The 22,400-nt window shown below is 47.6% G+C and overlaps 1 protein-coding gene across 3 annotated transcripts in view; it reads left to right on the top strand.

Annotated features, from left to right (window-relative positions):
• LOC141173096 (galactoside alpha-(1,2)-fucosyltransferase 1-like) overlaps positions 1–20,675 on the top strand; it is a 30,814-nt gene extending 10,139 nt beyond the window's left edge. For all 3 annotated transcript variants that reach the window (XM_073657739.1, XM_073657740.1, XM_073657738.1), the window contains exon 2: positions 19,437–20,675. In XM_073657739.1, the coding sequence (XP_073513840.1) occupies positions 19,467–20,480 (1,014 nt within the window). In that variant the 5' untranslated portion in view covers positions 19,437–19,466 and the 3' untranslated portion in view covers positions 20,481–20,675. The remainder of the gene's footprint in view (positions 1–19,436) is intronic.
• The last annotated feature ends 1,725 nt before the right edge of the window (positions 20,676–22,400 follow it).

Below are 22,400 nucleotides of genomic sequence, written 5' to 3'. Positions count from 1 at the left end.
CATCTAATTAAGACCTGCAGTGCTAGCATTTAGACATAGCCTACCTGGCTTTGCTACAGTATGTATGTGAGCGTGCACAAATATGTATGGGTGGTACAGGAAGAGCATAGAGAGAAGGTAAGTGGTAAATATAACACAACTTTACTAAAAAAAAATGTAGATTACTAGAGCAGACTGCAGAAATATTCTCCAGAAATGTTAACCCCCTCTTTTTGTCCATTGTAACCTTCTACAATGCTGCAGTCACATTTTGAGTTCTGGTAATGGGTAGATGAGTGGATTTGACAAGATTCAAATTCACAAAGTCGCACAGATTTTACTGGAATGTTTGATTCACAAAAAATGCATTCTCCCCAAATTCAATGTCCCTTATTGTGCTCTGGGTTCTGGAGAGATCCAATAGCATAATTAAAGTTAGATGTAGGAAAAAAACAACTAATACCTCACCATACTTTTCCCATACGGTCCTTAGCGCCTCTTCTTACCACAGCCACGTGCTGAAACCTCAAGCATCCTCACGTTGGGCTCGGACTTCTGGCCATAACTACCGTGCATTGTGAAAGTATTTGGCCCCCTTGAACTTTTCTACCTTTTGCCACATTTCTGGCTTCAAACATAAAGATATAAAATTCTAATTTTTTGGAAAGAATCAACAGCAAGTGGTACACAATCATGAAGTGGAACGAAATTTATTGGATATTTTAAACTTTTTTAACAAATTAAAAACTGAAGAGTGGAACGTGCAATATTATTCGGCCGCCTTGAGTTAATACTTTGTAGCGCCACCTTTTGCTGCGATTACAGCTGCAAGTCGCTTGGGGTATGTCTCTATCAGTTTTGCACATCGAGAGGCTGAAATTCTTGCCCATTCTTCCTTGTAAAACTGCTCGAGCTCAGTGAGGTTGGATGGAGGGCGTTTGTGAACAGCAGTTTTCAGCTCTTTCCACAGATTCTCGATTGGATTCAGGTCTGGACTTTGACTTGGCCATTCTACCACCTGGATACGTTTATTTTTGAACCATTACATTGTAGATTTTGCTTTATGTTTGGGATCATTGTCTTGTTGGAAGATAAATCTCCGTCCCAGTCTCAGGTCTTTTGCAGATTCCAACAGGTTTTCTTCCAGAATGGTCCTGTATTTGGCTCCATCCATCTTCCCATCAATTTTAACCATCTTCCCTGTCCCTGCTGAAGAAAAGCAAGCCCAAACCATGATGCTGCCACCACCATGTTTGACAGTGGGGATGGTGTTTTGAGGGTGATGAGCTGTGTTGCTTTTACGCCAAGCATACCGTAATAGCGATCATAATATTATCAACTTCAAAATGCCCTTCAGTAGGGTTATCAATAAGGGAACAACAAAAACATTAAACTTTAGGAGGGCGAAGTTTGATCAGCTGATAGAAAACCTTCAACTTATTGACTGGGACAAAGTACTTAATCAAAGGAATACGAATAGTAAATGGAAACCTTCAAAAGAATTCTGAATACTCAGTGCGAGAGGTATATACCGTATGGGAATAAAAGGGCCAGAAATAAGAGGAAACCAATATGGTTGAACAAGAACGTAAAAGGGGCGTTAAATAGCAAAAAAGAGGCATTCAAGAGATTAAAACAGGAAAACAGTAAGGAGGCACTAATGTGTTACAAGGAAAAAACGAGAACCTGCAAAAAACAAATAAAAATAGCGAAGGAGGAAACAGAGAGACGTATTGCTAGGGAAAGTAGATCAAATCCCAAACTGTTCTTTACGTATATAAATAGTAAAAGGATTAAATCGGATAATATTGGACCGATAAAAAGTGAGGAAGGCAAAATCATAGAGAAAGATGAGGATAAAGCTAATCTATTAAATAATTTTTTTTCGACAACTTTCACAAAGGAAATAGAACTAACAGGAGAAATGAGAAGTGACAAGCTTAATCCTCCACTAAGTATGACTAATCTAACCCAAGTTGGGGTACAGAAACGCCTCAGTAACATTAAAATAAACAAATCACCAGGACCTGATGGCATACACCCACGGGTACTAAGGGAACTAAGTAATGTGATAGACAGACCGTTATATCTTATATTTAAGGACTCTGTTGAGACTGGGTCTGTACCACTTGATTGGTGACAGGCGAATGTAGTGCCAATATTCAAAAAGGGAGCAAAAAGTGACGTCGGAAACTATCGGCCGGTGAGTCTGACGTCAGTTGTGGGCAAAATTTTTGAAAGCTTCACTAAAGAGGCGATTACGGAGCATCTTGATGCTAATAATCTTTTAACCCCGAACCAACATGGATTCATGAGGAATCGCTCTTGCCAAACAAACCTGATTGGCTTCTACGAGGAGGTTAGCTCTCGAGTAGATCAGGGGGAACCAGTGGATGTCGTGTATCTCGACTTCTCAAAAGCGTTCGATAGCGTGCCACATACTAGGTTGGTATACAACATGAGAATGATGGGGCTGGGGGAAAATGTTTGCAAGTGGGTAGCTAACTGGCTAAGGGATAGAAGGCAGAGGGTGGTTATAAATGGAATATACGCAGATTGGGTAAGCGTCACTAGTGGGGTACCACAGGGGTCTGTACTAGGCCCATTGTTATTTAATATCTTTATTAACGACATAGTCAACGGGATAAATAGTAAAATATCAATATTTGCAGATGACACAAAGTTATGTAAAACAATTAATACAAAAGAGGATAGTGCAGACCTACAGAGGGATTTGGATAAGCTGGGTAGGTAGAGCATTAAATGGCAAATGAGGTTTAATGAGGAGAAATGTAAGGTCATACATATGGGAAGGAAAAATGGAAGTCACCAGTACTCACTGAATGGGAAATCATTGGGGAATTCAGAGATGGAGAAGGACTTGGGCATCTTGATTGATAGCAAACTAAATTGGAGTGCCCAAAGTCAGGCCGCTGCTGTAAGGGCAAACAGGGTAATGGGATGTATCAGAAGAGGTATAGCTGCAAAGGATGAGAACATTGTTCTTCCACTGTACAAAGCACTGGTCAGACCACACTTGGAATACTGTGCTCAGTTATGGGCCCCAATAGATAGAAAGGATATAAATGAGCTTGAAAAGGTACAAAGGAGGGCAACAAAATTAATAAAGGGAATGGAGGGATTGCAATACCCAGAGAGGTTGGCAAAACTAGGACTATTCAGCCTGGAAAAGAGAAGGTTGAGGGGGGACATAATAAATGTGTACAAATATGTTAGGGGACAGTATAGAGATCTTGCCCGGGATTTGTTCAAAAGGAGGGATATTACGGTAACAAGAGGGCATTCACTAAGACTGGAAGAGAAAAGGTTTCAGCACCAGCATAGGAAGGGGTTCTTTACAGTAAGAGCAGTGAGAATATGGAATTCACTGAGTGAGGAGACGGTAATGTCGGATTCACTACACCAGTTCAAGCGGGGACTGGATGCATTTCTAGATACCAGGCAGATTTCAGCGTATACTTAAAAATAAAATAAAATAGTAGGTTGATACAGGGATTTATTCTGACTGCTGGTTTCAGAGTCGGGAGGGAATTTTTCCTCAGGTGAAGATTGGCTAAATCATTTGGGGTTTTTGCCCTCCTCTGGATCAACTTTAGCAATTACAAAACTAACAGGTCGAACTTGATGGACGCAAGTCTTTATTCGGCTTTACAAACTATGTTACTATGTTGCCTTGTGGCCAAAAAGTTTGATTTTGGTTTCATCTGACCAGAGCACCTTATTCCACATGTTTGATGTGTCTCCCAGGTGGCTTGTGGCAAACTTCTAACGAGACTTTTCATGGATATCTTTGAGAAATGGCTTTCTTCTTGACACTCTTCCATAAAGGCCAGATTTGTGCAGTGTACAACTGATTGTTGTCCTATGGACAGACTCTCCCACCTCAGCTGTAGATCTCTGCAGTTCATCCAGAGTGATCATGGGCCTTTTGGCTGCATCTCTGATCAGTCTTCTCCTTGTTCGAGATGAAAGCTTAGAGGGACGGCCGGGTCTCGGTAGATTTGCAGTGGTCTGATACTCCTTCCATTTCAATATGATCACTTGCACAGTGCTCCTTGAGATGTTTAAAACTTGAGAAATCTTTTTGTATCCAAATCCGGCTTTAAACTTTGCCACAACAGTATCTCGGACCTGCCTGGTGTGTTCCTTGGTCTTCATGATGCTCTCTGCATATAAAAATATAGCAAATTTGCAAGGTAAATTATCACCAAAGAGGCCCCATATGTCAAATTCAATCGATAAATATATATCAAGTGTCATAATGTGCCCTTAGACGTTTAGACATAATAATAGCACTCATGTATCAACACATATAGAGCCACTAGAGGCCCCCACTATACATACCAGTGAATCAATTGCAGGGGAAGCCTATGGGCAAACAGTCAGGGCACAGGGGCAGTAGTAGAGAGGCTACACACGTGGAGCGAGAGCCCCGACGCGCGTTTTGGATGTCCCTTCGTCAGGGGGCTTAGAGGTATGTATGAAGAATCCACGTTATATCGGCGCCACAAGATGCCGAAAACCGGAAGTGACCGGAAATGACGCATGCGTCACCATAGAGACCGCGATGCTAAGCGACGTCCGCGTCACACGACAGCCAGCGGCAGGCCACACGTGACCTGACGTCGGGAGGCACCAAAGACGCGGAAAGCCGGTCAGCGTCTAGGAACCACAGCGCGCATGCGTACAGGGTAAATCCTACATCGGCACATAAGAGAAGATAGGCTTAAAGCGCATATATGCTATACATATTGGGACAGTATGCAACAAGATAAATTACAAAACATATGAAACCACACACCCACATCACAAATATTAGAACCACAGTGTAGTAACACACAGTATGTAGTCACTATAGTACCTCCAAAATATGCATATTAAGTATAGTTAAACCGCAATATTGTACCATTTAGTCGCAGCATAGATAGAGAGCTGCCAAATGGATAAATCAACATTTATGCATATAATGAACACATCCAGTGACTACAGACTATCCACCCCATAACATAGGAGGCTAACAGAGACCATGCATATGCTTATATATAGAGATCACGCAGGATCCATATTTTTATAATGTAAGATCTAACATATATCAAATTAGTTTTTATTGATAGGAAAAAACCAACATTAACCTAAAGCAAGAATTAAGATACCGCGGCTGTAAGTTTTTTTCTCTCTGTATATATGTTGTTTATTCAGTCCACTGCAACTGTTCCATATGTACAATGCAAAGGAAAAAATTCACCAATTCACGTGGATTAAGGTTCTATTGTACTGTACCTGTGTTTTATCCCCTTATGCTATTGTTCGTCAATAAACTTTGATATATTTCTATATTTATGGCTTTTTGATAGTTTTTTTGCTTCTGCTACTGATCTATGTCCTTTTTACGATTTAGCCTACTATAAGTCCATATTTTGGTAGCTTTGGATATGAAAGTAATTAATGGTTATAATATAGACGATTCCCCTATGGGGTAAAAAATTACTACCTTTTCCATGAATTGTATGTATTACTCTCTGTACTTGAAACAGAACCCTGAAACTATCACAGAGCAGGTGCATTTATACGGAGACTTGATTACACACAGGTGGATTCTATGTATCATTATCAGTCATTTAGGACAACATTGGATCATTCAGAGATCCTCACTGAACTTCTGGAGTGAAAGTAAAGGAGCCGAATAATATTGCACGCCCAACTTTTCAGTTTTTAATTTGTTAAAAAAGTTTAAAATATCCAATAAATTTTGTTCCACTTCAAGATTGCGTCCCACTTGTTGTTGATTCTTCCTCCAAAAAATTAGAATTTTATATCTTTATGTTTGAAGCCAGAAATGTGGCAAAAGGCAGAAAAGTTCAAGGGGGCCAAATACTTTCACAATGCACTGTATGTTTGAGGCATCACTGTATGTGAACGGTTGACCCAGGCTTAGTTCGTGTCGAAAGGTCATGGGATACGTCATTAAATCAAAATGTTGCAGCAACCTTAAGACACTCAAGTGCAGAGATGTCCCGGGCCATGCCACGGCTGGAAGTTCTATCCTAGCATGATGATGCCTTGAGTTTTAGAGTGGTGGTAAGAAGAGGCACTGAGGACTGTGCGGGTAGAGATCTAGGAGCTTAAGTGACCAAAGAGGTGAGTGATTATTATTTTTTTGGCTGAATTTGTGTAGAGTGGATTGCAAAATTACACATTCTGGTGAGCACAATTTTTTGAAAAATTTGAGTAGAATTAAATTCTACTCAAATAAATTCATCCAACTCTAGTATTTTTAACACATCGCACAGAATTACCCGATTGCCCCTAGTGGGATCACAGTAGGCCTCCTAGTTACATTATCCACCTTTGGACCTATCAGTCCATGAACAATGTTGAATTCCACAGATTCTCCCTTTTTCAGGTGGTGGAAAAGCCGATTAGGGCGACGCTTTACAATTGCACTTTGATGCAGAAACGCTTTACCACATGGACCCACATGGAAGATTAATGCAATGTGGTGGGAGGATATGGGGTTAATCCTGCTCTGCCTATTCGGATGAAGGATGATATCATGGATGGAGCCAACGAAGGATCAGATGAAATACAGTTTATAAAAAAAATTGTCAAAAAACAAATAAACTGCATTTTATCTAATCCTTTGTTGGCTCCGTCCATCATCCTTCATCCGAATAGGCAGTGCAGGATTAACCCAATATTTTCCCACCACATCGCATTAAGTTTGTTAAAACGATAGGGTCAGGGCCGGCTCCAGGTTTTTGTGGGCCCTGAGCGAAAGAGTCTCAGTGGGACCCTTTAACACATACCACGAATCATGATGCACAGATACCACAGAAAAAAAATAAAATAAAATAAATAAATAAATATATATATATATATATATATATACAGTACAGACCAAAAGTTTGGACACACCTTCTCATTTAAAGATTTTTCTGTATTTTCATGACTATGAAAATTGTACATTCACACTGAAGGCATCAAAACTATGAATTAACACATGTGGAATTATATACTTAGCAAAAAAGTGTGAAACAACTGAAAATATGTCTTATATTCTAGGTTCTTCAAAGTAGCCACCTTTTGCTTTGATGACTGTTTTTCACACTCTTGGCATTCTCTTGATGAGCTTCAAGAGGTAGTCACCGGAAATGGTCTATCAACAATCTTGAAGGAGTTCCCAGAGATGCTTAACACTTGTTGGCCCTTTTGCCTTCATTCTGCGGTCCAGCTCACTCCAAACCATCTCGATTGGGTTCAGGTCTGGTGACTGTGGAGGCCAGGTCATCTGACGTAGCACCCCATCACTCTCCTTCTTGGTCAAATAGCCCTTACACAGCCTGGAGGTGTGTTTGGGGTCATTGTCCTGTTAAAAATAATTGATGGTCCAACTAAATGCAAACCGGATGGAATAGCATGCCGCTGCAAGATGCTGTGGTAGCCATGCTGGTTCAGTATGCCTTCAATTTTGAATAAATCCCCAACAGTGTCACCAGCAAAGCACCCCCATACCATCACACCTCCTCCTCCATGCTTCACGGTGGGAACCAGGTATGTAGAGTCCATCCGTTCACCTTTTCTGCGTCGCACAAAGACACGGTGGTTGGAACCAAAGATCTCAAATTTGGACTCATCAGACTAAAGCACAGATTTCCACTGGTCTAATGTCCATTCCTTGTGTTCTTTAGCCCAAACAAGTCCCTTTGCTTGTTGCCTGTCCTTAGCAGTGGTTTCCTAGCAGCTATTTTACCATGAAGGCCTGCTGCACAAAGTCTCCTCTTAACAGTTATTGTAGAGATGTGTCTACTGCTAGAACTCTGTGTGGCATTGACCTGGTCTCTAATCTGAGCTGCTGTTAACCTGCGATTTCTGAGGCTGGTGACTTGGATAAACTTATCCTCAGAAGCAGAGGTGACTCCTGGTCTTCCTTTCCTGGGGCGGTCCTCATGTGAGCCAGTTTCTTTGTAGTGCTTGATGGTTTTTGCAACTACACTTGGGGACACTTTCAAAGTTTTCCCAATTTTTCAGACTGACTGACCTTCATTTCTTAAAGTAATGATGGCCACTCATTTTTCTTTACTTAGCTGCTTTTTTCTTGCCATAATACAAATTCTAACAGTCCATTCAGCAGGACTATCAGCTGTGTATCCACCAGACTTCTGCACAACACAACTGATGGTCCCAACCCCATTTATAAGGCAAGAAATCCCACTTATTAAACCTGATAGGGCACACCTGTGAAGTGAAAACCATTTCCGGTGACTACCTCTTAAAGCTCATCAAGAGAATGCCAAGAGTGTGCAAAGCAGTCATCAAAGCAAAAGGTTGCTACTTTGAAGAACCTAGAATATAAGACATATTTTCAGTTGTTTCATACTTTTTTGTTAAGTATATAATTCCACATGTGTTAATGCATAGTTTTGATGCCTTCAGTGTGAATGTACAATTTTCAAAGTCATGAAAATACAGAAAAATATTTAAATGAGAAGGTGTCCAAACTTTTGGACTGTACTGTATATAGTACAATTGCCGAAGATTTCACTTCTTACATTACATGAGTGATATCTATTGTAAATTCCACAATAGCTCAGAAACCGGCGAATCGCTCCATACAGAATACTGGCCCCCATAAAATGCATACTGGCCCCCATAAAATGCTCCATACAGGATACTGGCCCCCATATAACGCTCCATACAGGATACTAGCCCCCATATAACGCTCTATACAGAATACTGGCCCCCATATAATGCTCCATGCAGGCTGTGCCCCCACATAATGCACCATGCAGGCTGTTCCCCCAACATAATGCCTCATTCAGGCTGTTCCCCCCTTATAATGCCCCATGCAGGCTGCTCCCCCCAATATAATGCCCCATGCAGGATGTCACTCCCCCACCTCCTTATAATGCCCCATGCATTGTCACCCCCCCATATAGTGTCCCATGCAGGATGTCACTCCCCCCCCTTTTAATGCCCCATGCACGGTCACTCTCCTCCCTTTTAATGCCCCCTGCAGGATGTCACACCCCCCCCTCCCTTTTAATGCCCCATGCAGGATGTCACCTCTCCCCTCTCTTATAATGCCACATGCAGGATGTCACCTCTATCCCCCATATAATGCCCCATGCCTCCATACATTAAAAAAAAAATCAAATACTCACCTCTTCTCCTCACCTGCTGCCGCAGCCCTGAACTCCAGCGTCGCCGGCGTCTTCCCACTCTGCGCTGTGATGACTCAGGAGAGACTGTGGTGTAAAGACGTCACCACTCTCTCTGACCTGAGACGTCACAGTCAGAGGATGAGGAAAACACCAGAGCTGCTGCGGAGGCACGGGGAGGGGTAAGTATTGCACTGGTTGCCGGGGCCCTGAGAAAGCGTGGGGGAGCGGGCGCTGACACCGCTCTCCTCTGCTCACGGGTCCCATAGCGCGGCGGGGTACCCGACGGCGAGTGGGCCCCCCGCCTGCTCAGGGCCCCGGCACTTGCCAGGGTGCGCCGGGTGCTGATGCCGGCCCTGGATAGGGCAATTTAACTTATTGAAGTACTTATCCAACCAATAGACAGTGCCAGGGATCTTAAAATGATTGCCCAAGGTTAGAAAAAAGGGTTTACTTTTTTCCAGAAACAGCGTCAATCTTGTCCGTAGGCTGTGTCTGGTATTGCAACTCATAATCAGAAAGTCAAAGAGTTTGAGGTGCAATACCAAACACAGCCATGGGTGGAGCTGTTGCTGTAAAAAGAACAGACTTTTTTGTCCTAATCTTGAACAAGCCCTAAAAAGAAATATATGTGGCTGAGCAACCATGTGGGACCCCCGGGACACAACTGAGATGCATAATGGCTTTCAAAAACTTTTATAAGAGATATGTTATATTACTTTTTCTATGCCAGCTTCATAAAATCATGTTTTGTTGATTACAGCTAAAGAACCTAGTTAAGCATGTACATATCCTTAGAATGTTCTCTAAACTAATGTTCTCTAAATAAGATGTATTCACAGAAACTGGGTGTCTTGATTGATTTTGAGGCTAACGGTCCTTGAAAACTAATGATTGTTAATGGCCCCTTTTCTGGCTCCAATAAAGTAATAATAATGTTCCTCTTTGTGGCTCACATACATTAATAACGCCCTTACATACATTAATAATGACTTCACTTGTGGTCCTCCTATAGAAATATTTTTCTTTGTGGCCCCATATGACACGCCCCCTGGGCCATATTCTTTAGGGGAATACCCGGAGCCGGATCAGATGGGGGTTGTAGTCTCCGAGTGGCTGTGACCCGGTCCGTGCCCAGGGTGTCAAGCTCAGTGTGTGGCAGTCCTTACTGATGTTACTAAAGTTCTTTATGTCGACTACGCCACCCGTTGTATTGCGGTCACTATGGCCGCCGCTGCAGCAGGGTCCGCTGAGGCTGATGGTGTAGGTGCAGCTTTGGTGATATAACCCCCAACGGGTGGGGTATAGCCTCAGGGGGATCAGGTGCAGAGGATGGGGGTTGTGGTGATGCAGTGTAGACGGCAATCAGAGACAGAGTCGGGTTATGCAGTTTAGGATGTTTACTCACTGCTGATGTTCTGGTCACTCCAGCTTCGAGTGACCTCCCGAGCCGTGCTGCGTCCACCAGGTTCTGGATCCAGCCAACCCCCAAATAAGTCCGGAGCGTGACCCTGAGCTCTCCTTCTGTCCTTTCTCTGGCCGTCCCCACTATTGATCCACCCAGGTCCAGCTCCCTCGGGCCTTCTGTTGGGAGACCCTTGGCCTTGGGTTCCCTGACCCTCCTCGTGGTATGCCTTCGTGGTGGATGTGGTGGGTGACCGTGACAAATGCTGCCCACGGTCTCCGGTCTCTGGCTGGGGAGTGTTTTTGCCCCCACCAGCTTGGGTTCCGGTACCCTGATGCCGACTCTTTACCCGGGGATTTAAGTTGGGTTCTTGGAGTCCTTTTCTTCTGTTTCCCCCTCTGGGTCTCTCTTTCTCCTCTCTCACTCTGGGTCTCTCTTCTCCTCCGCTCGCTGACTTTCTCTCTGCAACTGACCCTGTTCTTAGTTGGTGCCCACCTTATATACACCCTCTATGTGTGAGCTCAGGTGACCAGCACCCAATGAGCTCCTATCTTTACCCAGGCTGCTCCCCCTATCTGCCCCTACACTACTTGGGATGTACCACCCCCCTCCCACTCCAGCCAGGAACAGACTCGGTCGTACCTGCACATTTCTAAGTGGGAGTACCGTTGGTCTGCTCCTCGGAAATGGGATGTGTGTAGTGCATGCAGCCTACCGAGCTCAGTTTCACACTCCTTCCTTACCCGGGAGTGGAATATCACACCTCTGGGTTGAGGTGCAATACCCCTGTAGCAGCCGAATCCTCAGGGTGCTACATTCCCCCCTGGTAAATCACAGCACGTCCTCGGGCTGTAAGACAAAAACATCACAAAACATACAAAATTTTTCATATAAACATAAACATATAAAACATATAAAACGTCATATAAATTAGCAGCATCAATAAAACTTTTTATAATAAACATTCTCGTCGTCTCTTGTTCCTCCTTCGGTCACTGGGCAACTGTTGACCGGGCAAAGTGCGACAGTCTTTCTAGAAAAATGGTTTTCCTATAAAACCGGTAGGGGGCGCTTTAGGACGCGCAACTATATACAGGGATATGGCCGCTCTCAGTCCTCGGCCAGTTAAGGAGGGAAAGGGAATGGCTGCTCACAGTCCTCAGCCTGTGGGATTAAGGTAAACGGGTAAACAGTTCACTCAGCTGGTCCCAACGGGGACTATATTAGCAATAACAGTTTCTTTATACCCCGATCGGGTAACTATTTACAGCACCTACTCCGCTGTACTCAACAACGTCTTCCTCCTGCTCCTTCTTTGGGGATCTCAGCTTCAGACCCGTCCGGATCCTCTTGCTCTTCCTCCTCACATCGCAGCTCCTCCTCTGTCAGGCGATGCACATGGAGGGCGTAAGGTCCTTTGGCACACTTGTGCCGGGTAAAGGTGACCTCGTCCCCGATATAAAGGTCACGACCTCTGTGCCCCTCCGGCAGATGGGACTCCACATCTCTGCGCGTGACAAAGACGTCGCCGGGGGTGTTGTGGTCTCTGATGAAGCCCCACCCATGCTGCATGTTGAACTTAATCACAGTCCCGGTGGTGCGGGGACTGTGCGCTGCACGGGGGTCCCTCCTGGTTCGGCTCTTCTGCTCGGCGCTCCTTATTTGGGCCTGTTGTTCCCGGACCCGCCTCTCTCTCCGCTCCCTCGCAAACTCCTCGAGCTGCTGTCGGCAGCACTCAGCACGCTCCGCTGCAGCTGCCCTGGTTTCCTGAGTGAACCCCATTAGGTCTTCTCCGGTGGGGTCCCACTCAAATTGGGTCTCTTCAAGCGGGGGCGAGATCCTTATCACGGGCTTCGGAGCCGGAATCAGGGGTGCACACATGGCCCCAACTCTCCTCTGGTGCTCCAGTTCATAATATTTCTGGGGCCAGATGAAAGGCTGCCCGTCCGGCCACGTGTGCTGGGCAAACAAGTCCTCTCTCAGACGCGGCACCCTTGGTTTTACGGGTGCGGGCGCGGTGGTGGTGGCGCCCGGGTTGCCCAGGCCTTGCGGCCAGGCCTGGGGCACCTGGAAGGTGAAGGGCACCGTTAGGACGGCGGCGCCTTGGGCTACCTGGCCTTGCGGCCAGGCCGGAGGTTCCGCGGAGGTAGGGGGCGCTGTTGGTGATGCGATGCCCGGGAATTCTAGGCCCTGCGACCAGGCTGGTGTTACTTCCTGTTTTGCCACGCTCGGGGTCGGTGCGCATGGCGTCACAGGGGTCGCGGTGGCGGCTTCCGGTTGGGGCCTAGTCTGCGTCGATGACATGGCGTTTTCGGGCACAGCAGGGGGACTTTCGGGCTCTGCGACGGGGAGCTGGGGCAGGTAAGCGGTGTCCCGGTTTGGGGTATAGACGTCCCCTTTACCTGCCTCCATGCGTTCGGCTCCCTTCTCGGCGCCGTCTCCGGCCTTGGGTCCTCCCGCACCATCCTCAGAGGCGGTCTGTCTCCTCATCTTGGCTGGCGTGCTCCGGGTCTTGGTTTGCTGGGCCATCTCTCGGCTCCACTCCGCCAATGTCTCTCGCTGTACCCGGGCCATCCTCCATGCGAGGCCCTCCAGGGCAGTCTGTGCACACTCCCGGTCTCGGGGGAGCTGTGCAAGGACCTCCACTAGGCCTAGTGGGGTCGTGGTTTCCAGCAGGCTCCTGACCAACGGGTCGGTGCTGCTCTGCTCTTCTTCCAGCAGGCTCCTGGCCAGCGGGCCGGTGCTGCTCTGCTCTCTCGCCATCTCCGGGTGAGCTTCTCTGCTACTCTTCTCCAGGCTTCCTGCCTCCGGGTGCGCTCGCTCCAGACTGCTCCAGGCGGCACCCATTTTCGTTCTTTTCTTTCGTCTCCTCCCACTTCGAGGGCGGTCCCGGGGCCACTGGGTGACTGTCAGCTCCAGGGGCGGTTCCTTCACGCTGACAGACACCTCTAGCATCACAGTCTCTGTTGGTGGGGGCGGTTTCCACTTTTGGCGCCATTTTCGGTCCTGGCCCACGATGGGAGGTGGCCTCTCGCCACCCTCTGGCACGCCCATAATGGCGTCCGCTCTGGCAAGGCGGGAAATCCTTGGAAATGGCGGGAACCGCTTCCCAGTGGCGGGAAACTCTGCAGATGGCGGGAAAAAGCTGTTAATGGCGGACAACCGGCGGGAATCGACTGGTGATGGGGTCCGATGGCGGGGACCCTCCGGAACCGGCAGGAGACTTCTTTTTGAGGTAAACTTGCACTTTTCTTCAGGCACGCAGTACCCGGTTGTTGCGGGCACGTAATCCTGCCGACTACGCCAAAGTTGACGCGCCCCCTGGGCCATATTCTTTAGGGGAATACCCGGAGCCGGATCAGATGGGGGTTGTAGTCTCCGAGTGGCTGTGACCCGGTCCGTGCCCAGGGTGTCAAGCTCAGTGTGTGGCAGTCCTTACTGATGTTACTAAAGTTCTTTATGTCGACTACGCCACCCGTTGTATTGCGGTCACTATGGCCGCCGCTGCAGCAGGGTCCGCTGAGGCTGATGGTGTAGGTGCAGCTTTGGTGATATAACCCCCAACGGGTGGGGTATAGCCTCAGGGGGATCAGGTGCAGAGGATGGGGGTTGTGGTGATGCAGTGTAGACGGCAATCAGAGACAGAGTCGGGTTATGCAGTTTAGGATGTTTACTCACTGCTGATGTTCTGGTCACTCCAGCTTCGAGTGACCTCCCGAGCCGTGCTGCGTCCACCAGGTTCTGGATCCAGCCAACCCCCAAATAAGTCCGGAGCGTGACCCTGAGCTCTCCTTCTGTCCTTTCTCTGGCCGTCCCCACTATTGATCCACCCAGGTCCAGCTCCCTCGGGCCTTCTGTTGGGAGACCCTTGGCCTTGGGTTCCCTGACCCTCCTCGTGGTATGCCTTCGTGGTGGATGTGGTGGGTGACCGTGACAAATGCTGCCCACGGTCTCCGGTCTCTGGCTGGGGAGTGTTTTTGCCCCCACCAGCTTGGGTTCCGGTACCCTGATGCCGACTCTTTACCCGGGGATTTAAGTTGGGTTCTTGGAGTCCTTTTCTTCTGTTTCCCCCTCTGGGTCTTTCTTTCTCCTCTCTCACTCTGGGTCTCTCTTCTCCTCCGCTCGCTGACTTTCTCTCTGCAACTGACCCTGTTCTTAGTTGGTGCCCACCTTATATACACCCTCTATGTGTGAGCTCAGGTGACCAGCACCCAATGAGCTCCTATCTTTACCCAGGCTGCTCCCCCTATCTGCCCCTACACTACTTGGGATGTACCACCCCCCTCCCACTCCAGCCAGGAACAGACTCGGTCGTACCTGCACATTTCTAAGTGGGAGTACCGTTGGTCTGCTCCTCGGAAATGGGATGTGTGTAGTGCATGCAGCCTACCGAGCTCAGTTTCACACTCCTTCCTTACCCGGGAGTGGAATATCACACCTCTGGGTTGAGGTGCAATACCCCTGTAGCAGCCGAATCCTCAGGGTGCTACATTCCCCCCTGGTAAATCACAGCACGTCCTCGGGCTGTAAGACAAAAACATCACAAAACATACAAAATTTTTCATATAAACATAAACATATAAAACATATAAAACGTCATATAAATTAGCAGCATCAATAAAACTTTTTATAATAAACATTCTCGTCGTCTCTTGTTCCTCCTTCGGTCACTGGGCAACTGTTGACCGGGCAAAGTGCGACAGTCTTTCTAGAAAAATGGTTTTCCTATAAAACCGGTAGGGGGCGCTTTAGGACGCGCAACTATATACAGGGATATGGCCGCTCTCAGTCCTCGGCCAGTTAAGGAGGGAAAGGGAATGGCTGCTCACAGTCCTCAGCCTGTGGGATTAAGGTAAACGGGTAAACAGTTCACTCAGCTGGTCCCAACGGGGACTATATTAGCAATAACAGTTTCTTTATACCCCGATCGGGTAACTATTTACAGCACCTACTCCGCTGTACTCAACAACGTCTTCCTCCTGCTCCTTCTTTGGGGATCTCAGCTTCAGACCCGTCCGGATCCTCTTGCTCTTCCTCCTCACATCGCAGCTCCTCCTCTGTCAGGCGATGCACATGGAGGGCGTAAGGTCCTTTGGCACACTTGTGCCGGGTAAAGGTGACCTCGTCCCCGATATAAAGGTCACGACCTCTGTGCCCCTCAGGCAGATGGGACTCCACATCTCTGCGCGTGACAAAGACGTCGCCGGGGGTGTTGTGGTCTCTGATGAAGCCCCACCCATGCTGCATGTTGAACTTAATCACAGTCCCGGTGGTGCGGGGACTGTGCGCTGCACGGGGGTCCCTCCTGGTTCGGCTCTTCTGCTCGGCGCTCCTTATTTGGGCCTGTTGTTCCCGGACCCGCCTCTCTCTCCGCTCCCTCGCAAACTCCTCGAGCTGCTGTCGGCAGCACTCAGCACGCTCCGCTGCAGCTGCCCTGGTTTCCTGAGTGAACCCCATTAGGTCTTCTCCGGTGGGGTCCCACTCAAATTGGGTCTCTTCAAGCGGGGGCGAGATCCTTATCACGGGCTTCGGAGCCGGAATCAGGGGTGCACACATGGCCCCAACTCTCCTCTGGTGCTCCAGTTCATAATATTTCTGGGGCCAGATGAAAGGCTGCCCGTCCGGCCACGTGTGCTGGGCAAACAAGTCCTCTCTCAGACGCGGCACCCTTGGTTTTACGGGTGCGGGCGCGGTGGTGGTGGCGCCCGGGTTGCCCAGGCCTTGCGGCCAGGCCTGGGGCACCTGGAAGGTGAAGGGCACCGTTAGGACGGCGGCGCCTTGGGCTACCTGGCCTTGCGGCCAGGCCGGAGGTTCCGCGGAGGTAGGGGGCGCTGTTGGTGATGCGATGCCCGGGAATTCTAGGCCCTGCGACCAGGCTGGTGTTACTTCCTGTTTTGCCACGCTCGGGGTCGGTGCGCATGGCGTCACAGGGGTCGCGGTGGCGGCTTCCGGTTGGGGCCTAGTCTGCGTCGATGACATGGCGTTTTCGGGCACAGCAGGGGGACTTTCGGGCTCTGCGACGGGGAGCTGGGGCAGGTAAGCGGTGTCCCGGTTTGGGGTATAGACGTCCCCTTTACCTGCCTCCATGCGTTCGGCTCCCTTCTCGGCGCCGTCTCCGGCCTTGGGTCCTCCCGCACCATCCTCAGAGGCGGTCTGTCTCCTCATCTTGGCTGGCGTGCTCCGGGTCTTGGTTTGCTGGGCCATCTCTCGGCTCCACTCCGCCAATGTCTCTCGCTGTACCCGGGCCATCCTCCATGCGAGGCCCTCCAGGGCAGTCTGTGCACACTCCCGGTCTCGGGGGAGCTGTGCAAGGACCTCCACTAGGCCTAGTGGGGTCGTGGTTTCCAGCAGGCTCCTGACCAACGGGTCGGTGCTGCTCTGCTCTTCTTCCAGCAGGCTCCTGGCCAGCGGGCCGGTGCTGCTCTGCTCTCTCGCCATCTCCGGGTGAGCTTCTCTGCTACTCTTCTCCAGGCTTCCTGCCTCCGGGTGCGCTCGCTCCAGACTGCTCCAGGCGGCACCCATTTTCGTTCTTTTCTTTCGTCTCCTCCCACTTCGAGGGCGGTCCCGGGGCCACTGGGTGACTGTCAGCTCCAGGGGCGGTTCCTTCACGCTGACAGACACCTCTAGCATCACAGTCTCTGTTGGTGGGGGCGGTTTCCACTTTTGGCGCCATTTTCGGTCCTGGCCCACGATGGGAGGTGGCCTCTCGCCACCCTCTGGCACGCCCATAATGGCGTCCGCTCTGGCAAGGCGGGAAATCCTTGGAAATGGCGGGAACCGCTTCCCAGTGGCGGGAAACTCTGCAGATGGCGGGAAAAAGCTGTTAATGGCGGACAACCGGCGGGAATCGACTGGTGATGGGGTCCGATGGCGGGGACCCTCCGGAACCGGCAGGAGACTTCTTTTTGAGGTAAACTTGCACTTTTCTTCAGGCACGCAGTACCCGGTTGTTGCGGGCACGTAATCCTGCCGACTACGCCAAAGTTGACGCGCCCCCTGGGCCATATTCTTTAGGGGAATACCCGGAGCCGGATCAGATGGGGGTTGTAGTCTCCGAGTGGCTGTGACCCGGTCCGTGCCCAGGGTGTCAAGCTCAGTGTGTGGCAGTCCTTACTGATGTTACTAAAGTTCTTTATGTCGACTACGCCACCCGTTGTATTGCGGTCACTATGGCCGCCGCTGCAGCAGGGTCCGCTGAGGCTGATGGTGTAGGTGCAGCTTTGGTGATATAACCCCCAACGGGTGGGGTATAGCCTCAGGGGGATCAGGTGCAGAGGATGGGGGTTGTGGTGATGCAGTGTAGACGGCAATCAGAGACAGAGTCGGGTTATGCAGTTTAGGATGTTTACTCACTGCTGATGTTCTGGTCACTCCAGCTTCGAGTGACCTCCCGAGCCGTGCTGCGTCCACCAGGTTCTGGATCCAGCCAACCCCCAAATAAGTCCGGAGCGTGACCCTGAGCTCTCCTTCTGTCCTTTCTCTGGCCGTCCCCACTATTGATCCACCCAGGTCCAGCTCCCTCGGGCCTTCTGTTGGGAGACCCTTGGCCTTGGGTTCCCTGACCCTCCTCGTGGTATGCCTTCGTGGTGGATGTGGTGGGTGACCGTGACAAACGCTGCCCACGGTCTCCGGTCTCTGGCTGGGGAGTGTTTTTGCCCCCACCAGCTTGGGTTCCGGTACCCTGATGCCGACTCTTCACCCGGGGATTTAAGTTGGGTTCTTGGAGTCCTTTTCTTCTGTTTCCCCCTCTGGGTCTCTCTTTCTCCTCTCTCACTCTGGGTCTCTCTTCTCCTCCGCTCGCTGACTTTCTCTCTGCAACTGACCCTGTTCTTAGTTGGTGCCCACCTTATATACACCCTCTATGTGTGAGCTCAGGTGACCAGCACCCAATGAGCTCCTATCTTTACCCAGGCTGCTCCCCCTATCTGCCCCTACACTACTTGGGATGTACCACCCCCCTCCCACTCCAGCCAGGAACAGACTCGGTCGTACCTGCACATTTCTAAGTGGGAGTACCGTTGGTCTGCTCCTCGGAAATGGGATGTGTGTAGTGCATGCAGCCTACCGAGCTCAATTTCACACTCCTTCCTTACCCGGGAGTGGAATATCACACCTCTGGGTTGAGGTGCAATACCCCTGTAGCAGCCGAATCCTCAGGGTGCTACACCATACATTAATATGGTTTGTGGGCCCCCTATAGTAGTTATAATACCCCATTTTAGTGGCCCCCATATATTAACAATATCCCCCTTAGTGGCCCCAAGATAATAATAATGTACCCCTTTGTCACCCCCATATAATAGTAATGATTACCCCCTTTTGTGGCCCTCATATATTAATAATGCCTCCTTTGTGGCTCCCATACATTAATATGTCCCTCTTTGTGAAAACAGCAATTAAGAATAAAATCAATCATGCCTCTTACCTTTCCCGCTTCCACGATGAGAGGGTCAGTCCTCTTCTTCCCTTGCATGGCACAGGTAGTGCAATGCAGAAGGCCTACAGGCCCCAGTGGGGTGCACCACCAGTTGAAAATAGAGCCTGCCACTGGCGGGTCCCTCTCCTGTACGGGCTCAGTTGCATTCCCTAAAACCATGATTATTTTGCCCTTGCCTTGCCCCTATCACGTTTTAATAAGTTTTCCATCCTTGGCCCACATTTTGTAGGTGCTAACCATCTTGTAATGGTAGCAGCCCAAAAGATCTAACATTTTTGGAGATGTTCTGACTTAGTCATCTAGCCATAAAGTTTAAGTTCTATTGACTCAAATCTTTACGCTTGTCCATTTTTCCTGTTTCTAACAAATCAACTCCAAAAATTAGTGTTAACTTGATGCCTAAAGTTTTTAATTTTTTCATATTTTCTTTCTCTAGCCATTTAATGCACATTAAACCTTGGAAATCATGCTCTGGAATTTTCTGAAGTTTATTACCATCACTTTAGGAGTGGTTGGCTTCCTGAATATATTTTTTTTATTCAATCTTCATATTAAAGTAAAACATTCATCTATATTCTATGGTCGATATGACTTCAAAGTGGAAGAATCTGGTAATTCAAGAATAATTTCAGATCAGATACCCATGGGAATATGGACGTATATACCAGCCGGCCACTTCGGAAGCTTCATGTCTCAGTATGCTACCCTTTTATCTCTGTCGAAGCTCAATGGCCGCCAAGCTTACATGATGTCCAACATGCACGATAAGCTTGCCAGAGTTTTTAAGGTCAGGTTACCTCTCCTTGACCAGGAGGTCACAGATCGAATGAGTTGGAAATTACAAAAACTTCATAATTGGATGTCCCCAGAATACCGCAACATCATAGGAGAATATGTGAAATTATTTGGCATTGTATCTTCATGGACTTTCTACCATGACATGAGAGAAGAGATTCTTCAAGAATTTTCCTTTCACGACTTTATTAAAGATGAAATAAATGAGTATCTTGTCACCATTATAGGAAGCACAAAAAATGTGACGTATGTTGGAGTTCATGTTTGTAGAGGAGACTATATCCAGGTAATGCTACATGAACAGAAAGGAGTCATTGACAAAAAACAGTATTTACAGAGAGCCATGAGTTATTTTAGAAAAAAGTATGCAAGCCCCATTTTCGTGGTAACCAGTAATGATATGGACTGGTGTAAGGAAAACATTGATAATTTACTGGGAGATGTTCATTTTGCTGGCAATAAGACCTCACCCCAGCGAGACTTTGCACTTTTGGCTCATTGTAACCACACCATCATGACCATAGGCTCGTTTGGATTCTGGGCTGCGTATCTGGCAGGTGGTGAAACAATTTATCTAACTAATTTTACTGACTCTCCCCACCAAAGAATATTCAAGTATGAAACTACCTACCTGCCTGAATGGATAGGCATTCCAGCCGACCTACTATCAAATAAAAATATTTGACTATTTTTTTTAGCAAAACAAATGTAGGTATGTTTACAATATTTTTGAAGATTGTTTCCTATTTTGGTAAAAAAAAATAATGATAATGATTTGTTCATTTTTTTCCCCATTGTTTTGACCAATCTGATGAATGTCAACTTGAAGGATACCATTTCCATTTTGCTTGCTTTAGCACAGTAAAAATGCTATCAAAAATAGAGGTGTTAATAGTTTATTTTTATCAATAAACACAATGAAAAGAAAATGATCAAAAGCGCAATCTAAATCACATTAATATTTGACGAGACCGCCCTGTGAAGCCTTTGCCTTTAAAAAAGCATCATATCTTCTAGGTACACTTGCACACAGTTTTTGTAGGAACTTGGCAGTGAGGTTGTTCCAAACACCTAGGGAAACTACAGATCTATTGTTAGCACATCTGGAATGGATAGAGGGGTCTGGCTACCATACATTATGCCACTCCACACCACATTCTGTGGCGTAGGACAGATGTGACTTTCCCTTGTGAAGGCCTCTTCATGACCTTATGCTACTCAAAGGCTATCATAGTGTAGATGTAGAGCATTAAGGCAATGAAGGCTGGAATTCCTCTTCTTCAGAGTCCCTCTTTTGCATTGGATGCAATGACAGCCAGAGATTAGTCTGGAGACCACTTAAGGAACGCCAAGAAGAGGCCTTCAGGAGGAAACATCACACCAGTCCTCCTGGTGTAAGTTGACACAACGTACGGTAGCCCAACCCCCCTTTCTTTCCAGTTACACTAAGAGCTCAGAGTTAAATTGATCTGGTTGTTGAATCAGGGGTGCAGCCATTTCTCCAAAGTGTCCCAAAAGTCATATTTCAACACGACAACGCCAGGCCACTGTGAGCCGCCTGTGTGGCCTAAATGTGCTATCATGGCCTACAGTGACTCTGAACTTGTCTACCAGCAAAGAAATCTGGGACGTCATACTGTATGATTTTAACTCTGCATTTTTCCTTGTTGGACTCAATAAGGAAACAATTTCCCATGGTACAGACTTTGAGCCTGCCATGAATTGTGGAAAATAATTAGCAATGGAGGCAATAAAATTGAGACTACCGCTGAATATGAGAATGGACTATGGTAGGCTATAGCTCAAGGTAACAGAAGTAAAAAAAAGATGTTTTACTTCTTTTATTTTCTAGGCAGACTGTCTGTCTTTCTATCTGACTATTAAAGCAAGAAAAATGGACCAGCACTACAATCAGTGCAAACATGCAATGGGTGCAAAGTCGTTCAAGATTCCACTGAGAACTTATTTATGTATACTTCTCTCAAAAACCCCAAAACACTCCAAATCTAGAAATCAAGTGTAACAGATTTTATTCAGCCCAGGGGTCCTAACATTCCTTTACCATTGTTAAAGATATATTGGGAGTTGTACATTCATGGGATACAAGTGCATATGATGGGGTCTAACCTGACATTACTAATGTTCACCGTGCAAATGTTGGTGCTGCATTTTTGTACTGATGGTGGTTCTGGTGTAGTATTTTTGTACTGATGATGCTTCTGGTGATGTATTCATGTACTGATGATGGATCTGGTGCTGCATTCCTGTACTGATGGTGGTGCTAGTGCTATATTCATGGTGCTATGGTGGTTTTGGTTCTCTATTCTTTACTGATGGTGGTTCTGGTGTAGTATTCTTGTACTGATGATGGTTCTGGTGATGTATTCATGTACTGATGATGGATCTGGTGCTGCATTCCTGTACTTATGGTGGTGATGGTGCTATTGTATTCATGGTGCTATGGTGGTTCTGGTGCTATATTTATGTACTTATGATATTTATGGTGATGTATTCATGTAGTGATGTTTCTGTTGATGTATTCATGTATAGATGGGGGTTATGGTGCTGTATTCATTTACTGATAATGGTTCTGAAACTGAATTTC

The sequence above is a fragment of the Phyllobates terribilis genome, unplaced genomic scaffold (genome assembly GCF_046119375.1).
Source record: "Phyllobates terribilis strain yellow unplaced genomic scaffold, ASM4611937v1 Scaffold_12__6_contigs__length_324123572, whole genome shotgun sequence".
In the NCBI taxonomy this organism is placed as follows: Eukaryota; Metazoa; Chordata; class Amphibia; order Anura; family Dendrobatidae; genus Phyllobates; species Phyllobates terribilis.
Note: the sequence above shows the minus strand (reverse complement) of the source record. Positions and strands in the feature narration are given on the sequence as shown.